Source organism: Monomorium pharaonis, chromosome 6, assembly GCF_013373865.1.
Source record: "Monomorium pharaonis isolate MP-MQ-018 chromosome 6, ASM1337386v2, whole genome shotgun sequence".
NCBI lineage: Eukaryota > Metazoa > Arthropoda > Insecta > Hymenoptera > Formicidae > Monomorium > Monomorium pharaonis.
This window is the reverse complement of record NC_050472.1, coordinates 15,925,444-15,946,288: the sequence shown is the minus strand read 5'-3', so window position 1 is coordinate 15,946,288 and position 20,845 is coordinate 15,925,444. Positions and strand designations below refer to the sequence as shown.

Sequence of the window (20,845 nt, the reverse complement as noted above, 5' to 3'; positions counted from 1 at the left end):
GCGCGCGCGCGCGTGTTTACTTGCGCACGTGAAAGAATATCGCAATTATGTTAAGAAAAATCATTGACGCCTTGAAGAGAAGTTTGTATTTATTAGTATGGTGATACTTTTGAATAGTAAATATAAAAAAAACACATGCACAATACACGTATACGTACACACAAAAAGGTACAAATTTGGCGAGTAAACTGCATGTGATACATTTTGAGTAATGTTAATATTGGCAGGAGTGTAATTTTGAATTTTATATCTTGAAAAAAAAAAATTATTAGTGTTTTCAAAAACTCTTAACATAAATTATAAGGAAATGTGATGAAAAACGGCGAGTTTTATTTAAGAAATTTAAAGTAACCTTTACGTGACCTTTATACAAATATTCAAGGTGAAATCAATGACACTGCCTCGATTATGTAACTTTAAAACGAGACTTTAATATTTCAGTTTTGGAGAAATTTAAATGTGTTGATTAAATAAATTACCCAAACAGCACACAATATTTATGATAAATATTTATAAACATTTATTTTTATTTATTTTTAAAAATATATTAATATTTTATACATATTTTATATACATGAAAAAATCTTTATAAACATATAAGGGAATAACATTAATTTCTGAAAACACACATACATTATTTAATATATTAACATTTATTGGCAAAATTTTATCTTTGGCATGTCAATAAATATATTTGCATTTTTTATAATATTGCTATTAATAAAAAAAAATACAAAAAGGAGAATTTATTTACAAGAATTTATTTACAAAAAAAATTATTTACAAAAATACTTTGTTGTGTTTTAAAATAATTTTGTTTAAAGGAAATTGTTACTTTTATTTTTTTTTTAATATAGACTAAATATTTTATATAATATTTATGATAAATAAAAAGTAAAGAATTGTAGTTATATTTTATTAATATTTATAAATATTTCATAAATATTTTTTTAATATTTATAATAAATTTTTATGAGCTGTCAAATTTAAGAACACAAAAATATTTATAGAATATTTGATAAATATATATACATTTATAAAATGTATATATATTTATATTGAACATTATAAAATGTTTAAATAAATATTATAAATATTTTGTAAATATTTTATAAATATTGTGTGTTATCTAGGTATTTTATATATAATAATTTATAATAATATATTCAATATTGAATAACATAATTTTTAATTTTTGTAAAAAAAATTATACAAATTATTTTTCTAATTATTTTCTTATTATTTTTGTTTATAAATATAGACAAAAATTATACAAAGAATTGAAGAATGTGTGTGTGTGTGTGTGTGTGTGTGCGTGTGTGTATGTGTGTTTTGCGCGGAAAGAGGAGAAGAACACGTTTTATATGGGATATATGTATATGAACCATTTTTCCTGGGATTATTATATAATTAAAATCTAATAATTGCGTTAATTAGAATGTATTAATTTTTTTTTGATACTAATTTTTTCTATGTATTTGTTGATATATCTGTAAGTATATATAAAATATGGAGTGAGAAAGAGATTACATAAAAACATCTTCATCGAATCGTACGATATCTCGCGATATCACGTGGAGACAAGATGTTAAATATCGCTGTAGTGTCACATTGAACGTTCAGTTAGTTGCCGCAAATAATAGCAGGAAGTGTAACATTTACGTCAAACACTTTTGGAGGTATATGAACATTAATATTTTTTTCTTGAATTTAATGTCGATAGTAACGATATAAATAATCTTAGGTAATTTAGTTTGCTAAGATCATGTATTGCAACTTATGTGCTACACAGTGAGAAAGGAGTTGTTAATTTGGCAAATTTTTTTAAATATTTGTGTGTGTGTCTGTGTGTGTACTTCAGTTAAAATATAAATATTTGAACTAAAATTTAAGTATTTTACATATTTAAGTTTAATGTACAAATACTTGAACTGAAAAAATTTAATCAAGTTGAGAAATTTTATTAAATTAATATTTTTTTAATGGATATATAAACTTTTACATCTAGATTGTTTACTTTAACTATTTTACATTTGATAAAAAGGCAAAAAGTAATATTGAATTATTTTTTAATGATCTTTTATGAACAATGTATGCTGAAAATTTTGAATATTAATCGATTAACTTATTAATCAAATAATTGATTAAAAATATAATCACGATTATTATAATCCATTAGTAAAATTAATTAATTGATTACGTTTTTGTTAACTAATTGATAAATTAATGATAAGCATCACAATTGATTTAATTACCAATTATTAGAATAAATTAAATAGATTGGAAAAATCTGTTGGTAATCATTAATTTATATTTATTTCAAAAATTATATTTATTATTATATTTATAATTTTAATAAAAAATTACGAACTTAAAAACTGTGCTTGTCATATTTAAAAGATATTCACATTAATATTAGTCATAAATTATTTTATCAATTTTTTAATTTTTATACTAATTAATGTTATGTATATTAATGATTAAAACTAATAATTAATAATTTATTTTTAAGAGAAAATAATTATGTTTAATTAATTAGTTGAATTTGTCAATTACATATAATTTATTTTAATTTATTTTTTTGATTAAAAATTTAGTTGATTAATGTTTAAGTTTGATTTTAAAGCAATTAAAAAAGGACCTAGCGGAATAAGCATGTAAAATCTGCTCCCGTAGATATCGGATTCAAATTCATGCCATAAGTTCACATTATATCAGTGTGATATAAAATTTCCTTAAATAATAACTTGATATCTTTATTGTGTTAGGAGATATGGAGGGAAAGAAAAATTAAAAAAGTCAATTTCCTCAAAAACGGCTTGATAAAAAAAAAAATGTTATAAATATCAATGAGACAATTTTCCCAAACAATTAAACAATTTTTTGATAAAAAATAGGAATTAAAAAATTTTTTTATGAAAAAATTTTTTAGTTAAATATAGTTGGTATGAATCAAAAACACAACTTCCAAAAATTTTTTTTATGAATCATGAATATTGCCCAGAATATCTTCTATAACATATATTTTTGCTCAATTTTTTCAAGTAATGCAACATAGTAAAAAAAAATCATTTTGGTGTATGCGCAACGCTGTGCAATGGCTTTGGATTCCCGTAAACTTGGCACACCATATTTAAAAATCCAAAAGATCATTAGAGTTCTAGTATTCTTTTGAATAGTTCTAAAATTTTCTGTAAGAATTTTCAATAATTCGGTTAATTAAATATAAAAAAATTGAATCAAAAATATGGTGCACTAAGTTCATGCAGCACACCAAATCGTAAAAATTAATTATTTCTTAGAAGTTCTAGCTTGTTTTACAATAGTTCTACAGTTCCTGATAGTTTTATATCAATAGCTTCTACCGAATTAATTTAAAAAAAAAAAAAAAAAAAAAAAAAAAAGTAAAGGTGTTAACCTCTCGTGACACTTCAAGTTAAAAAAAACTTATTGTATTTTTTAATAGTTTTTAAAGAGTTCTATAATTCTTAACTATTTTGTCACATTTCGCAAAGAATTCCGTTAATTAATTAATCTTAATTATTTATTTAAGCCGACCCTAGCACAACATCTACGAGACGTACGGTGTGCTGACAGATTCTATTTTTTGACAGTTTCCGACAGTTCTTGCATAGTTCCAACTATTTCAGTGCATTTTGCATAATGAAACACTTTCGTTTTTAAACTCGTAATTTATACTTTATAATTTAAACTTATCGAAATAACCCATCGCTATTTCAGAAGCAAGAAAAAATGTCCAAAATATACTGTAATATTTTTTTCAAAGTAAGAATTTTATGCGAAAAAACTGTATTTTCACAAAGTTTCACGGACTTCAGACAATTTTAAGTGTCATATTCGAGTTTAGCAGGTCAAAAAACGTAAACTGATTTCATGCAAATGCTTTATGGGTAAATTTTATCTATTTTTGGACATCGTTCTTTAACTTTTCTCAAAATATAATTTAATTGTATTTATCATTTCTTTCAATTTTTTTTTGGCTCTTTTGCTAATAATACTATATTAACCGCATATACTAGTAACTAAATTTTCTTCCTATCTATCATGATTCCTCCTACTTGTTCTCTCTTTACATGTTTTTTTAAGTCTTCTATGTATAACGTAAATGATATTGGATTCAGTGGACTACTGTCTAATTTTTTTATTTAATTTCTTTCTTCTTTTGACGTCCAAAAATCCTTCTGACATCTTTCCATCTATTCTAACTATATTTTTCGTTTCCTTGTAAATCTTATTATTCTATTCTTTAGTTGTGGGCTTATACAGTTTTTTTTGCATTATCCTTTTCAATTTATTTCTGCAGTTTATCTTATCGAAAACTGCGCTTAAATCTGAAACAAGACAAATGTTCCCTGTTTTTCTTTATCTCTCTGTTTGCTACGTAGTTCATAATGATATTATCTATTATACTTCTTTTACTTTTAAATTCTGCCTGTGTTTCTCGTATTATCTTCTTACTTTCCATTTCAACCTTAATCCATTTAGGACCAAATGTTTACTATTTTTTCTCCACGTTCAACGCTCAAACTTTTTACATAGACGTCATAGAAAAAAAAACTCAACATAGCGTTTTCGATAGTCTGAAACCTCTTCTTTTGAATGATATCATAATTGAAGTATAAAGCGAGTAAAAAAGTTGTGGTCTATTTTTCCAAAAAGGGCAATATTTTTCGACATTTTATTCTAAAAATTTCATATTTTGGATGCGAAAATGTTTCGGAGAATTATTGCAATAGGGATAAATCGTGGAATAGATATCTGCTCTTTCACATCCCATTGGAGTTTTTTAAAAATTTAACATGGCGGATTTAATATTGCGGTCAAAAGACGGAAAAATTGTATACATATAACCGAAATATTTTCGATTTTCTCGCTTTTTTTCGTAAAATCTTCTTAAAATACTTTAAAAATACATAAGTTTGTTATTTTACATGAATCGAAATTATAACAGTAAGCAAGAAACATTGATTAACGTTTTTGAAACGTTAATTTTAGAGAAATTTTTTAACATTATAACTTAATGTTTTATAAATATGGTTAAAATGTTATTTGATAATATTGCTGTCTTAATGTTAAAATATTTTAAAAACGTTTATTAGATGTTATTTAAATGTTTTTAAATGTTATGACATAACGTTTGATAAATATTTTTAAAATATTACTGAATAATATTGCTGTACTAATATTATTAAAATATACTAAAAACATTTCTTAATGTTTTTTAAATGTTACAACATGCTCGGCTTCAGTACTTGACATCGTCACGGACTTTTGTTTGTGCGACATTCAACTAATTGCTGCGTTTGCCATTTTGAATACGTAGTCTGTGTAAAAACGTCGGTAGTTTACATCAGTTCCCCAATCTGCATCAGCGAATCCAATTAGGGGTTCGTTTGTTTTCTTGAATACCAATTTAGCATACTTCATTCCATGAAGATACCAAAGAACACACTTTGCTGCTTTCCAATGCTCAGGTCCGTAGTTTGCGTTGTACTGTCTTAAGGCACTGACGGCATGAACGATGTCAGGACGAGTTGATACTGCGAGATACATAAGAGATTTGATCAAATTTTGATATGGTATTTTTGACATTTCTTTGCAGTCGATGTCGTTTTTTGGACACATTTCTTTTGACAATTTTACGGATGTGGTGATTGGGATTGATACAGCTTTGCATTCAGTCATATTAAATTTCTCAAGTACTTCCTCGGTATATTTTTCTTGATCCATAGTGATACTGTCGTTGGTTTGAATAAATCGTATTCTAAGACAAGAATTTCAAGGTGAATTTTTCCAAGATCCTTCATTTCGAAGCTAGATAATTGTTTTTTGATCTCGTTCATCTTTTCAGGATTGCTTGCAGCGATGATGACATCATCGACGTATATTACCACGATTGAGATTCGTTTCTATCTTGCAGCATATACACGCAGCATATACACGCAGTTATCGGCTTTAGATTGTTTGAACTCCACGGACTTCAATTTTTTATTGAGCTTGGTGAACCATTGGCGTCCGGATTGCTTCAATCCGTACAATACTTTTTCAACTTGAATACCTTGTTTTTTGGAATTTTTTATAGCTTTGTCTCACTTAGAATATTTGGTCAGTGGTCGGGTATTTCCATGTATAGCTCTTCTATTTCACTGTTTGGGTACGCGCTAACAAAGTTAAACTGGTGAAGTTCCAGTCCTTTTTTAACCGTGAGAGCCATAATGAGCCTTATTGATTCGGGCCGAGCTACGGGGGCAAATGTTTTGTCAAAATCAATGTATTGCGCGAATTCTTTTGTCACTAATCGGGCTTTTTGACGTTCAATTGAACCATCAACGCAAAACCTATTGACAGCCGATAATCTTTCGATTTTTTGGTCGATTGTCGACGGTTCAGGTCTTATCTTTTATGAGCGCGTTGAACTCGTTTCTCATTGCAGCTCTCTATTCATCTGCTTTAGGTGTAGCCAGGGCGATCTTGGCGCTTTTTGGGTCGAAGTTAGTCAATCTGGCTGTTATCGCGTGAATAACCACGCAAAGACGAAAATGAAAGAAGGCCCCGGCGTGCGGACAAGAAAAGGAAACACAATTGCTTGGTGAAGAAATAAATGTATTTTAAACTTTTTTTAACAATAAACAGGAATCGGTCTAAAACAACAGTCGTAGAAGGTCGTAAATATTTCTGTCAAGGATTTCGTAGTTAGAGCCTGGTTTGGTCGCTCGAAGGTGAGGCTTCCGCTGTGAACGACGATTTGTCCGAATATTAGTCGAGACGTAATCGCAATCGTACGATAAGTAGTATTCAACGAGAAGTAAAAAGATCGTTTTACAAAGGTTTTGATGTTACGCTCTCTCGCGAGCCCGTTATTCTCGCAAGCTTCTATAATTTAAGTATGTCCGGCAAGTCAGTCCTGAAGCGATTTGTTTTGAAGAGGGCTTCAGGACGCGGGTGAACTAAGATATGCGGACGCTTGATAACGATGATTGAGATATGTTCCGCAGATTAGTCCTGAGGCGATTTGACCCCAAAAGGGCCTCAGGACGCGGGTAAATTTAAATCTGCGGATGCTCGGTAGCGTGATGCGTACACAAGGTGAAACTACAGCAGATTTGTCAGTTCTGGAGGCGATTCGTTCTCAAGAGGGCCCCGGGACGCGGGTTATCTAAGATCTGCGAATGCAGAGTAGTCTCACGCAAATTTTGTGATTTGTTACTTTGGTTAGAATGACCTGAATTGTAAAAGTGAGGGAGGACTTTCCTGTATTGTCGATCGTGAGACACAGCTGTTGATACTGTCGGTTTTTGACCCAGCACGGCAGGGAGGCTGCTTTCTCAGGTGGCTGCGGCAGGTAGTCGCTTCCTTCCGTGAAATGAATTTCGTTCGGGATGGCAGCAAACAGTTGTTGTAATGAAACTTAGTTGTTGCACTCCGTACGCTAAACACAGGTCTATAGCGACTTCGCGACCGAGGGTTTCCCGAAAAGATAGATGCGAGTGAGAAGCTGAAATACTTGATTTGACTGAAGCGTCCGAACATGTAAAATACATCCGAAAGACTAACGCTAGAGAAGTCGCCGAATTTTCTGTCGTGACCTCTGTTCCCACTCTACATTCTAATCTTCACTCTTTTCTTATGTATTTGATTGGCTGATAAAAATTGCGTGGATTGACGTAAGCGACATACTGTCGCTAGTAGAATAAATAGTGGAAGGGCTTGCAATGTTTAAGGATCGCAGCCGGTTGCAATAATTCATGTTCGAACATGCACGTGAGGTCGAAAAGATAGAGATGTGTTGAAATTTCTTAAGTAAACAATGCATGGGCTAACAAAGGCTTATTCGAAAGTGTCTGTCGCTAGGCAATTTGACATGATTCTTAATTCTTCATTGTAGTAAAACAGATTTTTTTAACACCAGCGAATTCTTTGTTTTGGGGTTTTTCTCCGTGTTCGAGGCAATTACCTTATCTAATTCGTCTTTAGAGATAGCCGTGTTTAGTTTAACATTATTTGGCTGCTCTTTTGAAGTTTTGATTGTGACTCTGCGTAGCACTTTCTTTGGCCTCCTTGGATGGCCATCCCTTATGAAAGTTGGCGCTGGGACGAATCCTAAGATGTCCGAGTCGCTGGGTTGTTCTTCTTTAACCGAGTCGACGCTGTAGAAGTCGTCAATTGAGTTCTCGCCATCAGAAATGACATCTGTTTTTTTGTACCGGGCCGACATTTGTGTAAACTTATTCTTTTGCACATATCAGTAACAGAATGTCGTTATTTATAATTTCTCCGGTATCTTTGTCGCTTTCGATATTTTTATTTGCTGGGAACTCGTCTAGAAACGACACGTCGCGGCTTTTTAATCCTTTACGGGATTTTGAATCCTACATCCTGTATGCTTTGGAAGTAGGTGAATAGCCAATGAATATGCATATGTTCGTTTTTGGGTCGAATTTTTAGCATTTACCACTTTTATCGAGTACATGTGCCACTTTCCCAAACGGCTGGAGGTGATACGCTGTTGGCTTCTTTTCGATCTAAGCCGTGTAGGGTAAAGTTCCCATTCAACGTTCTGCATGGACACCGATTCCTTATATAGGCGTTAATATGGCCTCGGCTTAAAATTTTGTTTAAAATTACTACCTGGTAAGCCCACCTAGATTAACATGCATCTTGCCGTTTTGACTAGTGTCCGATTGAAGCGCTCTGCTACACCGTTTTGTTCCGGCGTGTACTCAGTGGTAAGCTGGTGCACTATTTTCTCCTTCTCGAAGAAATTCCTGAATTTGTTGCTGAGATATTCGCGATCGTTATCGGACCTTAGAGTTTTAATTGTTAACCCCGTTTGCTTCTTGACTTTTGCCTTGTAAGCCTTAGATTTTTCAAAGATCTTGCTCTTTTGAGCTATGAACACAACTTTACAGTATCGTGTTTTATCATCAACGAATGTCACGAAGTATCTTGATCCTGCTAGAGATGGCACTCTCATTGGCCCGCATATATCCGTATCAGCTTTAATGCATTTGAAGTTGATGTTGAGAATGGCGCGCGCGTTAACTTTCCACTCACACACACCTCACATTTTTGCAACTCTTCATTACATTTGATATCTGTCGAGTGCATCCTTTTGTTTTTCATCATGCTTTTCAGGTCTTTCATATTTCAGTGTCCGAATTTTTTGTGTAGATCTTGCCATGGATTCTTCTTAGCACTTCTGGTTCTCGCGACGCTCGCGGCTTCCCTCGCTTCCAGTACAAGGTACAAATTGTTTTTGTGTTCCGTGACCATAATGGTATTTCCGTGCACGTCTATTACAACAGCTTTTGTTTTTTGAAAGATTACTTCGATCTCGTTGTTCATAATCTTTGCCACGGACATTAAGTTTGTTCGGAGATCTGGAACGAGTAACGTGTCTTTTAATGTGACGTTTGTTTTATCACCAATATTTAGTCGCAACGTTCCTTTACCGCGACTTTTCGTCGATTTCGCGAGATTTACCGCGGATTTGTTACCGTTTTAGTTGTCAGCGTATGTCACTGAATTTAGTTACATCGTTCGACATGTGCGATGTTGCGCCCGAATCTATGCATTATTTGTGCTTTTTATATCATTCGCGAAGCCACCGAACGCTGTCTCGTGATGTGTGTCCACGCGCGCACACATGGTAACTTCCGCACAATTTGTCGAGTCGCCGGTTGATTCTTTTGTCTGCTTAGTCTGCTTTTTTTGGCACTTTCGCGAGAGGTCTCGTCTTTTCACACTTATAGTACTTGACATTCGCGTTTTTATTTTTGTTTGTCGCGTCCGCGCTGTTCAGAGTGTCTCTTCGACTTCCCAGTTTTATCTCGTGACATAAACATGGCATTTGTTGCACCGTTGTCTCTACGCTTCCGCGATTCGTATTCTTCGATCATTTTTACCTTGACAGCTTTTAGTTCAAGAATATTGTCTTTTGCCTTGATTGCCACTTTAAACGGCTTATAGCAATCCGGAATGCTATACAGTAAAAGGATGGAAATTAATTCTTTGTCGATATTGAGTTCTATATTTCCGACGACGTCGAAGAAGTCTGCTTGGTGCGTGCGTATGTCTACACCGTCCTCCATCTTTTGCCGTACGAGCTTCTTGAGCAACATGGTTTTCCTCGCCGGACCTTGTGACTCGTACGTCTTTAGTTTATCCAAAACTTCTTTGGAAGTCGTGCAACTCTTGATGTTTTTTAGCTCCTCGGGTGCAATTGAAAGGATTAGGCCTTGAAATCGACACTAATCCATGCGGTTATTGCGTCGGCACCAGCGGTCGGTCTGGCCGCTGTCCTATCTACGTACCCCTATCTATGATTAATAGACGGTAATATATGCGTATATAACAAATGAATATAATTAAATGTACGAGCAAAATATAAAAACTTAATAATTTATATAATAACATTTAATTTGTATTATAAACACATGAAGAATATTTTAATTTATGTATGTAAAATTATTAAATTAATTTAGATTTTATTATTGGAGAATCAAAAAGGTCCCACACACTAAACCAGCCTTGGTTGCATTGAAAGCGTGTGCTCTAAGGACGCAATCATGTTTTTGATTAGCAGGGCTTGCACTTGTGTCTTCCACGTGTCGTAATTGTTCTTTTTTAACGGTTTGATGTGAAAATTTATAATTAATAATGTTACATTAATTTTATTATTGATTTAATGTTATAATAACATCCTGGCGGAAACAATTTCTATAAATATATTTGGTATAAACTGTCATGATTTTTTCTTTCACGCGGGGAAAAGCCGCGAGCAAAAAAGAGCGACAACTACGATAGACCGAGACGACGATGAAATGCCGCCGTCCGAAACGGCCTGCGTGCCTACCTAAGGGCCTCAGCAGAATGGCTAACTTACAATCTTGAGACATGTTTTATGGTTTAAGCGTTATGTATTGAAGCAACGTACAATAACTGTCTTGTGTCTTATGTCTTAATGGCAATATTTTTTGCCTCTTTTTGTCGTTTTTGATATTGCCATAAGACACAAGACAGTTATTGTGCGTTGCTTCAAGACATAAGGCTTAAACCATAAAACATGTCTTAAGATTGTAAGTCAGCCATTCTGCTAAGGACCTAACTCTTCGCGCGCGAATCTCGGCCAACCTGATTGGGCGCCAGACGTGCTCGAGGGCATGTCAACTTGCGAAATTCACTAAAAACGGCCTTAATACACGAAAAGACGGCTAGCTCACTTTATGAACGGCAAAGGGGCAAGGTCTAAGAAAGGGGCATATGCTACACGAGAGCGCGGAACGCAACAGAGAATCAAATGTCGATGATATTAACAAAAATAAAGTTTATTAAAAGAAAGAAAATGAATGTAAGAACGGAAAATAAAAGTTAATAAGCCAAAACGTGAAAGACCGTCACATGCGTCACATGCGCTCGGGCTCGCTCGCCGCCACCGATACTGGCCCTTTTTTCAGCGGGAGTACAGAACGATCTCTCTGGTCGCGAGCACGCACGCAAAAGCACGGGGGGATTGCGGTCGGTCCGCGATTGATGCCGCGAACACCCACTAAGGGTTGCGCGCTAGTCCTCGCGCATCACGTTGCCCCAATCACTGCAGGGCGAGCAGTCCTGCGCTCTCATTCTCCCGGGTGCCCTATGGGCCCCCCGCGAAGATAGAATTTTTCCGCCGGCAACCTCCGGCGCCTCAGCGACCCCTGCCGCCTTCCTCCTTTTGCGGGAGGGTCCTGCATCCCGCGGGGGCACACTCGCGTCCTCGACTTCCACGCCGTCTCCAGGCTTTCCGTTCGGTTATCAGCCGGGGCGCCGATTTTCCATACGACGGCCCCAGCTTTTCCGATGCTCGGTGCACTCGTTCGCGCCTCGCCGCTCGCCTCGTCTCTTCGGTGGTCCCCCGCTGTTGGCCGTTGCCAGGCGGTTCCGCAAAATTCTGCTGGCGCGCCCCTCCTTCCGCACTCGCCGCTTCCTCTTCACCGAACTCTTTGTTGCTCGCGCGGTGAGGCGTTCGCCGTGTTACCGAAAAAATTTTAACATGTTTAACCTATTTATTCCATATTCGTCGCGATTCCTTTGGGTGATTTCCCGATTCGTTCCCGCTTCTCCGTTCGGCGCGAACTCGCAACCTGTGACGGGGGAGGGACGCTGCTCGTCGTGACAACGGAACTGCCACGTTACAAAACAAAAATATTTGGTAATTATTTATTTATACGGAGCCACCCTTGATTTCAATGTCTTTCACATATCATGTTATCAGGGATATGACCCTGAGTAACTTTTCTTTAATCGGCGGTCATTATTCGTTAAAGAGTTATTAACAAAAGAAGTTTGAAAAATATTGAAAAAATAGAACAACACACACGCACGCGCGCGCACGCGCACACACACACGTGCAAGAGGGGAGGGGTTTTCGGCCTCCTCCTCCCGCACCCATCCCGTTGGTAAGGGTGCCCTGAACAGAAATGCGCAAAAGTACGAAGAAAATACTTTGTTGAGAAATAACAATTTCTGTTATGTTACACAAAATTTCCACACAATATTTTGTGTGGAAAGAGAATATATTCTCAGAAAACGCGTGGGCGGGAGAGAAGCGGAGCTTCTCCTCCTGCACTCCCTCACCGTAATTTTTCCTAACTCTAACTCAACCAATTTTATATCGCTATTTGAATAATGCGAAAATATTGAAAACGAACAGCATGGATCTTGTTTCACATAAAAAATTGCAAATCCATGTGGTACAGTACAACCGTGGACGTCGTTTAATTAAATACAATTGAAAAATTGAATACTTGAGCTCACCATTTTTCTTAGTTTTTGGCCTTTCATTGACTTTTTACACGAAATAAACCCATTCGGCACTTTTACTGTAATATTAATAAACTTGAACGTAAAGTAAATGACATCCATGCTTGTACTGTACCACATGGGTTTGCGACTTTCCACGCTAAACGATATATACGCTGTTCGTTTCCAATGTTTTCGTACTATCCAAATAGCGACATAAAATTGGTTGGGTTAGAATTAAGAAAAATTTTGGGAGGGGGTGAAAGTCCTCGCCCACGCGTTTTTTGAGAATATATTGTGTGTGTGTGTGTGTGTGTGTGTGTGTGTGTTATGTGTGTGTATGTGTACTTTGTTAAACACAATATTTACCATTTTTTTGTTGTTTTTATGACGATATCTTAGAAAATACAAACGACCCCCTAATTCTAAAAACAGTTTTGGATTTAGGGAGTAAAAATACACAAGATCTACTACCTTTTAATTGATTTCTTGTATAGGTCCTAATTATGCATATTTATCAAAATGGCTAAAAAAATTAGTAAGTTACATATTTTTCGGCCTCCCCTGATTGATTATCACTGTCAAAGTCACAACAAAGATTTTTACAAAGAAACCTGCAAAAAAAACCTCAATTGGGAAAAGCCACGATTCTAAACAATTACCAAAAATATTTTTACTTTTGATGCGAAACTTTAAATTGCGATATTTTTGCTTGTAAGTCACGTAGCGAAAAAATAACACTTTTGTGATATAAAACGGATGCAAGCTATCTATTAAGTCTATTTAGAAATTAATCGATTTAGTCGTGAGAGAATCTGATAACGGAATCCGCGCGCGTACACTTGACGCGAGACACTACCATACCGTGCCTTTTGATATAAAAAAATTGCATGACTACAAAATTAAAAATGGAAGAAGTATCTCGATAAAGAAACAAAAAATTTAAGTTACATTTTAAATAATAATGAATTATTTAATTTATCTTCAAAACTGTGTATATTATAGTACAATAAAAATGTTGAATTGTTTGCTTACAGTAAGAGGTTATTTATTATATAATTTATGCCGGTTTAATCTAAAAAATAAATTTCGATTTGTGTTACATTTTTGAAGTATATTTGCTTTTTTTATTTCTTAATTTATTAACTTTTTTTTTAAATATTCAAATATAATATTTGTTTCTATTCTAATAATTGTTTGACACCTTTCAAAAAGAAAATGCACCAAAAAGTATCAATAAGTTGTTAATCTATCTCGGAAAAGATAGCGCAAAGTAACGTTAATGACGTAGCCTTACTTCAGCCATGACGTTATTATCGCCTTCATAGCGCCAAAAAGCGTCTGCTTAAACAATCTTAGATAAAAATTGTGCAAACAACCTCCTGAACGCAGTCATAACATATCGACAGTACAGTTTATGCAAAGAACATTCTTAAAACGAAAAATATCCTTAAAATATCCTATAGACGCTTTTAGACGATTTATGTTGTTTGGGAAGATATCTTAAAGATATCTCAAAGATATTTTGTAAACGACACCTAAAGACTTTACGACTTAATTTCGTACTGTCTGGGTAATAGCAAAACGAAACAAATAATACTATAAATTTTAATTGTGATTTATTTATTACTTTGTTAACAGAAATTTCTAGACAATGGCAGCGAAGGCAATTCGAGAAGCAACTGGAAAGGATTTGATTAATCGTAAACTTCCCGTTGGGACAAAAACAGCAAAATGTAGATTTGTATCTATTACGGAAAACACAAATTGGATCGATATCATCAACGAATATCCATGGCTCAAAACGGAAAAATTGGTTGTTAAACCGGATCAATTAATTAAGCGACGAGGAAAACTCGGATTAATCAAAGTAAATGCGGATTTGGTCACGGTACAAAAATGGATTGAGCAGCACATGAACAAGGATCAACGCATTGGAAAAACGATCGGAAAATTAAAAACATTTATAATTGAGCCGTTTATACCCCATAAACCGGTAAGGTTTTTCACATTATTGTTTTTCTATGTATAGTGCACCTAAAGATTTCTAAGATTTATTTTTATAAAACAATAGCAATTTGAATGAATAAATTTATTTTATATATCATTTAGTTATAATAATTATATTTATTAATACAGTATTATAGAGTCTATATAGTACCCAGTAAACAAAACATTATTGCTGCAACGTTATTATAAAGTTATTTACTAACATAGTAACGTTCCCAAGTGTTTTAACGTTGATACAACATCACCAAATTGAAGCCAAAGTTTGTTCATAATGATACAACATTATTATGAACAAACTTTGGCTTCAATTTGGAGGTTTTGGTAATATTCAAATAACATTTGCAATATTGTTGTAAATAATATTACATTAATATTTTTTAACATTGCGAAAATGTTAAAATAACATTATGAAAATGTTGAAATAACATAATTATAATGTAAGAAAAAAATTAAATTTACGTTGTTTCTCAACAAGCACGGTTACCCCACCATAGTCGCATTTGGCATTGCTTCAGAAAAAGAGTCACCCATCCAACTGTGAATTACCGTCGACGTTGCTTGACTTCAAAGACTCTACGCAACTTAACACTTCGTGATGATCTATGAATATTTTATGCTCATGAATACATATTTGTTATAGATTAGTTATAGATTAAAAGAGACAGAAAAATGAAACTTGTAGTTAAATAATTTTTTTTTAATGGGGCTAGTTCTTAATCACTATATTCTTTCACTTGTTTAAAAAATATATTTATAAATAAATTTACAGTTTTTTAACTGATTTTACATATGCGAAATAATATGTTGAATAACTTATAAAAACTTATAAAAACAGGTTTTTACTCTGTTCTTCTGATAAAGTTAAAACTATTAAATTATAAAATATATTAATTATAAATTATAATTATAAAATCTTGATAGAAAATAGTAATTTGTAGTTTTTTTGTAAATTTTTATAAAAAATAATATTTATATAAAATAAAAAATTCTATAAATTTTTATTTTTATTAAATATTTTTAGATATTCGTAAAAATTTTTTCCGCCAAGGTGTTATTTACCTTTTTTTAAAAAAGGTAAAAAAAGGCGCCAAATGTGCGCCCCTAAAAAAAAACTATTATATTGAGTAAATTGTCTTACTGTCCTATTGTTTTATCGTCTTCTCTACACAAATAATGATATAAAGTAAATGCGCCAATTATAAGAATATTTATACAAAATTTATTTATTATAATTTTTTATTAAAATATTTAATAATAAACGGACTTGATGATCAAATAATTAAATGATTAAAATCAACTAACGGGATCAACTAACGGGAGTTTTTGCTTTGTTATCTGTTATTATTAATAACATTTCCATTTTTTAAATAATTTTTTGATAGATTTTGTAAGATTTTTCTAAGTCTTTTTATCAAATATATTTAGCTAATTGATCTCGTTCCATTTTTAAATGTGTTTATGTAAAATTTTTGATGCATTATTATTTTTATTATTTTATTTGTACAATAATTTAAATAATTTTTTAATAGATTTTATAAGATTTTTCTAAGTCTTTTTCAAATATACTTGTCCAATTGTATTGATCTTATCTCATTTTTGAATGCGTTTATGTACTTGACATATTTTTTTTGTAAAATTTTTGATGGGTTATCATTTTTTTATTATTTTATTTCTACAAATAATTTTCATATTTTTATTGTTTAACATTAATGGTTCATTGCGTTTTAACGATCTGGGCACGCCAAGTTTTTGCTTCACTATAATCTCGTTAGTTGATTTTAATCATTCAATTATTTGATCATCAAGTTTGTTTATTATTAAATATTTTAATAAAAAATTATAATAAATAAAATGTGTATAAATATTCTTATAATTGGTGCATTTGCTTTATATCATTATTTGTGTAGAAGACAATAAAACAATAGGACAGTAAGACAATTTACCTAATATAATAATTTTTTTAGGGGCGCACACACTTGGCGCCTTTTTTACCTTTTTTTAAAAAAGGTAATTTTGTTTGGATATTACGCATTTTGTAGTATTAAGCATCTTATTTAAAATATTATATATTTTTGCAATAAAAAATTATTATATGTATTGATAATTTATTATACTTTTAGTAAATTTAGTAAAATTTACTAAAAGTATAGTGAAATTTTTTACTACTATATAACTTCCTGATACTGCATGCTTTGTAATTTTCCGTAGAGCTTCTTTCCCTATATTACTTTTGTCAACTTTATATATCATGTGAAACTCGTCGCGAACTCGTCTGCTAACGTCAAAGCATATATTCGATTACGAACGCGCACTTCTCATCGGATCTACTAAAACGCCATTTTAAGGGAACTGGTCAGACTCTATATTCAAGGGACACTAGTTACAGATAAATATTAATGCCCTCTAGTGTTAATTTCATGTACTGGACAAAGAATAAAAAGTGACGACGACATATTTAAATGAAAAATTTTAAATTCGGTCTTTGCGTGACAATATCTCCAGTTTTCTTATACAAATCAAACCCAAACTTTCGATTGAGTCTAGTTAGAACTTGATCGTTCAGTCGTTATTGAGATCTGATAATCTCAGTTGCTCGCAAGTCGCGTACTTTTGCGTGTAATACATGGGGCGGTCTTGCGCTGCGCGTTTACTTGGCGCGAGACACTACCGTGTCTTATGATAACATTAAATTAATAACAAAGTTAGTGTAATTATAACATTATTAATTACAATATTACATAAACGTTGCAATACAAACACGTGACAAACACATGATTAGCAAGCAATATTCAACAGACAAAACGGATTCCTAGACCAAAGACAAAGAACCAAAGTCATATTTTAAAAAATACGTAATTATTTTGCCCGATATATGCGTATATAACACATAAATATAAATATGTACGAGCAAAATATAAAAATTGAACAATCTATACGATAAAAATTTGTATTATAAACACATGAAAAATATTCTAATTTTATATACTGTAAAATTATTTAGAAATATTTAGATATTAAATATTTTAAGAATATTTATAAAATTACATAATAATGTTTAATAACATTAAAAACACACGTTTCTCATGTTTTTAGCATATCTTTATAATATTAGAACAGTAATATTGTTAAGTAATATTTAAAAAATGTTTATCAGACATTATGTCATAACGTTTAATAACATTTAAAGAACATAATAAATATTTTGTAAATATTTTAATAATATTACAACAATATTATTACGTCATTTTTAAAATGTTTATCAAACGTTATGTCATAACGTTTATTTAAATGTTTAATAACATTTAAATAATATCTAATAAATGTTTTTGAACTATTTTAATAATATTAAGACAGCAATATTATTAAGTAACATTTTTTAAATATTTATAAAATTTATTAATTTATTAAGTTAATTATAAGGTTAAGACAATTTTTTTTTAATTAACATTTCAAAAACTTATAGTATTAGGATATATATATATATATATATATATATATATATATATATATGTATACATGTATATGTGTGTGGTGTGTGTGTGTGTGCGTGCGTGCGTGCGTGCGTGCGTGCGTGCGTGCGTGCGTGCGTTCGTGCGTGTATATAGTATATATAACATGTATAATGTAGAGTATACGTATTTGTACAATAATTACTATATAAAAATAACTTGACAGAGATCCTAAATTTTTTTTGTTAATGAATTTTTAAATGGCTTTTACATTGTTAGAAAACAAGATATGCTAATAACACAGGCACAAAAAAGTGGTTAGTCATTAAAAAAATTTTTTTTGTAAGATTGGGAAATGTGAGCTAACTTTGCAATTCTGACCTTTAATTCGGATTCAGTGGGTCAAAATACATAAGGATTGATTAGTCCGGTTCGCCGGACTAACCACTTTTTTCGAATGCAACGTTGTGTCAAAATTTCAAAGCAATCGGTGAAAAACTTACGGAGATCTTAGATGAGAAACAAACATTTACATTTTTATTTATATAGATGTATATTTATGTTTACAGGAAGAAGAAGCTTATGTCTGTATCTATTCTCATCGCAAAGCTGATACAATATTATTTCATCACCAAGGAGGTATTGATATTGGCGATGTGGATGCAAAAGCTTTAAAATTAGATATACCAATCGGTGGTCAGATACCCGATCGATCTATATTGATCAATAGACTTTTGATAAATGTGATGGACGATAAAAAAATGTAATGATATTTAATTATCTTAAATAATATTATCGATATTTTAGCTTTTTGTACCATCCTTTTTTTTATTGTAGGGTGATCGCTGAATGCATAGAATCTCTTTATAAGCTCTACGTTAATTTATATTTTACATATTTGGAGATCAATCCACTAGTGGTAACAGATACTGCAATTTATATTCTCGACCTTGCGGCCAAATTAGACACGACGGCAGATTTTATATGTAAACCAGATTGGGGAGAAATCGATTATCCACCGCCATTTGGAAGAGATGCTTATCCAGAGGAAGCCTATATAGCTGACCTAGATGCTAAATCCGGCGCCAGTTTAAAGTTGACGATTCTTAATCCAAACGGTCGTATATGGACTATGGTTGCTGGTGGTGGTTTGTAGATGTGATCATTTATACAATAACTTGCATTCCCCACATAGAGAATATATCATATGTCAGTAATTACAGTATTACAGTAATATTATAATACAATTTTTTGATAGAAATATTATATTATGATAAATTACGACAAATTAATATTAAGTAATGTTGCATTATAAAGATATTAAAATTTAATTTATAATAGACGATGTAGTATTTCTGTAACATATGTATAATACAGACATATGATTTTGAAATTACTGCAAAATTGTATAAATATATATGACAAAATACATAGTATATTTTGAGGAAAAATCGAAGGGTGCTTTTAGTCAAAGAATATTTTAATTGATTAATTGATCAATTAAAAGAACCAAGAAGAGTATGTCAAATAGAGTTTATTTAGTACGGTTGAAATTGGGATGTTTCAAAATTTCTAGATTTTTTTGATATTTCTGGCGAAATAGCCATGAAAAGAGGGTAGCATGATAATTTTGTACAGCATGGAATGTCCAGCCATTCAGCTAAGGCTGATTGAGAAAAGTGGCCATATATTGTTGATACATTGTTCTTATCCATTATTATTTATCTTCCTATAGTATTAATCTTCCTTCCAGTTTTTTCTATGTATTGTGTTTGCTAAGACATATTAAAAATTATTGAAATTTTATTGCGAATTTTTACAGATTACAGATATTTTTTTTATTTAAAAAGATATGCATGATATTAAAAATATATTATTATAATATTGCACGAATATTACAAATATTATTGCAACATTAATCCTTTGAGGTCATTATGGATGGTCACCATCCATTGCTTAAATTTAATATGTTATATCTTTCTGATCTAAGAAAACATAATACTAGAAATGCCTTCTAGTGATAATTAAAGGTTCCAACTGTGCTCTTGTACTATTTTGTAACTGAAAGTCATAGTAGTTCGTTTTTAGCAAACGTCTGAAGACAAGGTAGGGTGGTAGCCACCCAATGTATAAATACTCTTTATGGTAACAAAATTTTAAAGAAAGTCAGATTTATTAATTTTTTTTTAAAGTACAAGACTTGAACGATAAAAGTCTAAATTTTTAGCTAAAAATATTGAAAATGTAAAAAATTAGGATTTATTTTGTAAAAACTAATGTTGCAAGATTTAAGAATTTTTTTAAGCACTAACGTTAGATTTTTGCTTAAAAATCTAAAACAAAAAATTAATAGATAAACTTGAATGTTTAAAAAATATTACAATACATTTTTTAAACATTCAAGTTTATCTATTAATTTTTTGTTACCATATCTTTGATAATTTTATAAATACAGCTATTTAAAAATGATAACGGATGTGAATCACTCAGTGTGATCTAGAAGGATTAATACATACATTACTTACAAATTGCCATAATATTACTATAATATGGTCACAATATCGTAGAAATATTTATAATATTGT

The 20,845-nt window shown here is 31.8% G+C and overlaps 2 protein-coding genes across 10 annotated transcripts in view; one reads left to right on the top strand and one right to left on the bottom strand.

The window, feature by feature from the left end:
• LOC105839063 (ATP-citrate synthase) overlaps nucleotides 1–20,845 on the top strand; it is an 83,949-nt gene that overhangs the window by 10,241 nt on the left and 52,863 nt on the right. For 7 of the 9 annotated variants that reach the window (XM_036287851.1, XM_036287844.1, XM_036287849.1 and 4 more), the window contains 3 exons: nucleotides 14,443–14,797; nucleotides 18,830–19,023; nucleotides 19,098–19,408. In XM_036287851.1, coding sequence (XP_036143744.1) covers nucleotides 14,456–14,797; nucleotides 18,830–19,023; nucleotides 19,098–19,408 — 847 coding nt within the window. In that variant the 5' untranslated portion in view covers nucleotides 14,443–14,455. Of the gene's footprint in view, nucleotides 1–1,455; nucleotides 1,680–9,241; nucleotides 9,265–14,442; nucleotides 14,798–18,829; nucleotides 19,024–19,097; nucleotides 19,409–20,845 lie in introns of those variants that run through there. The other 2 variants (XM_036287847.1, XM_036287848.1) reach the window with 2 other exon arrangements.
• On the bottom strand, nucleotides 7,898–8,995 carry LOC105832716. Its single transcript, XM_012673901.1, has 3 exons — nucleotides 8,684–8,995; nucleotides 8,474–8,578; nucleotides 7,898–8,251 (listed from the first exon to the last, which is right to left on the bottom strand). Exons 1-3 carry the CDS (start codon nucleotides 8,993–8,995, stop codon nucleotides 7,898–7,900), a joined length of 771 nt encoding a protein of 256 aa, XP_012529355.1.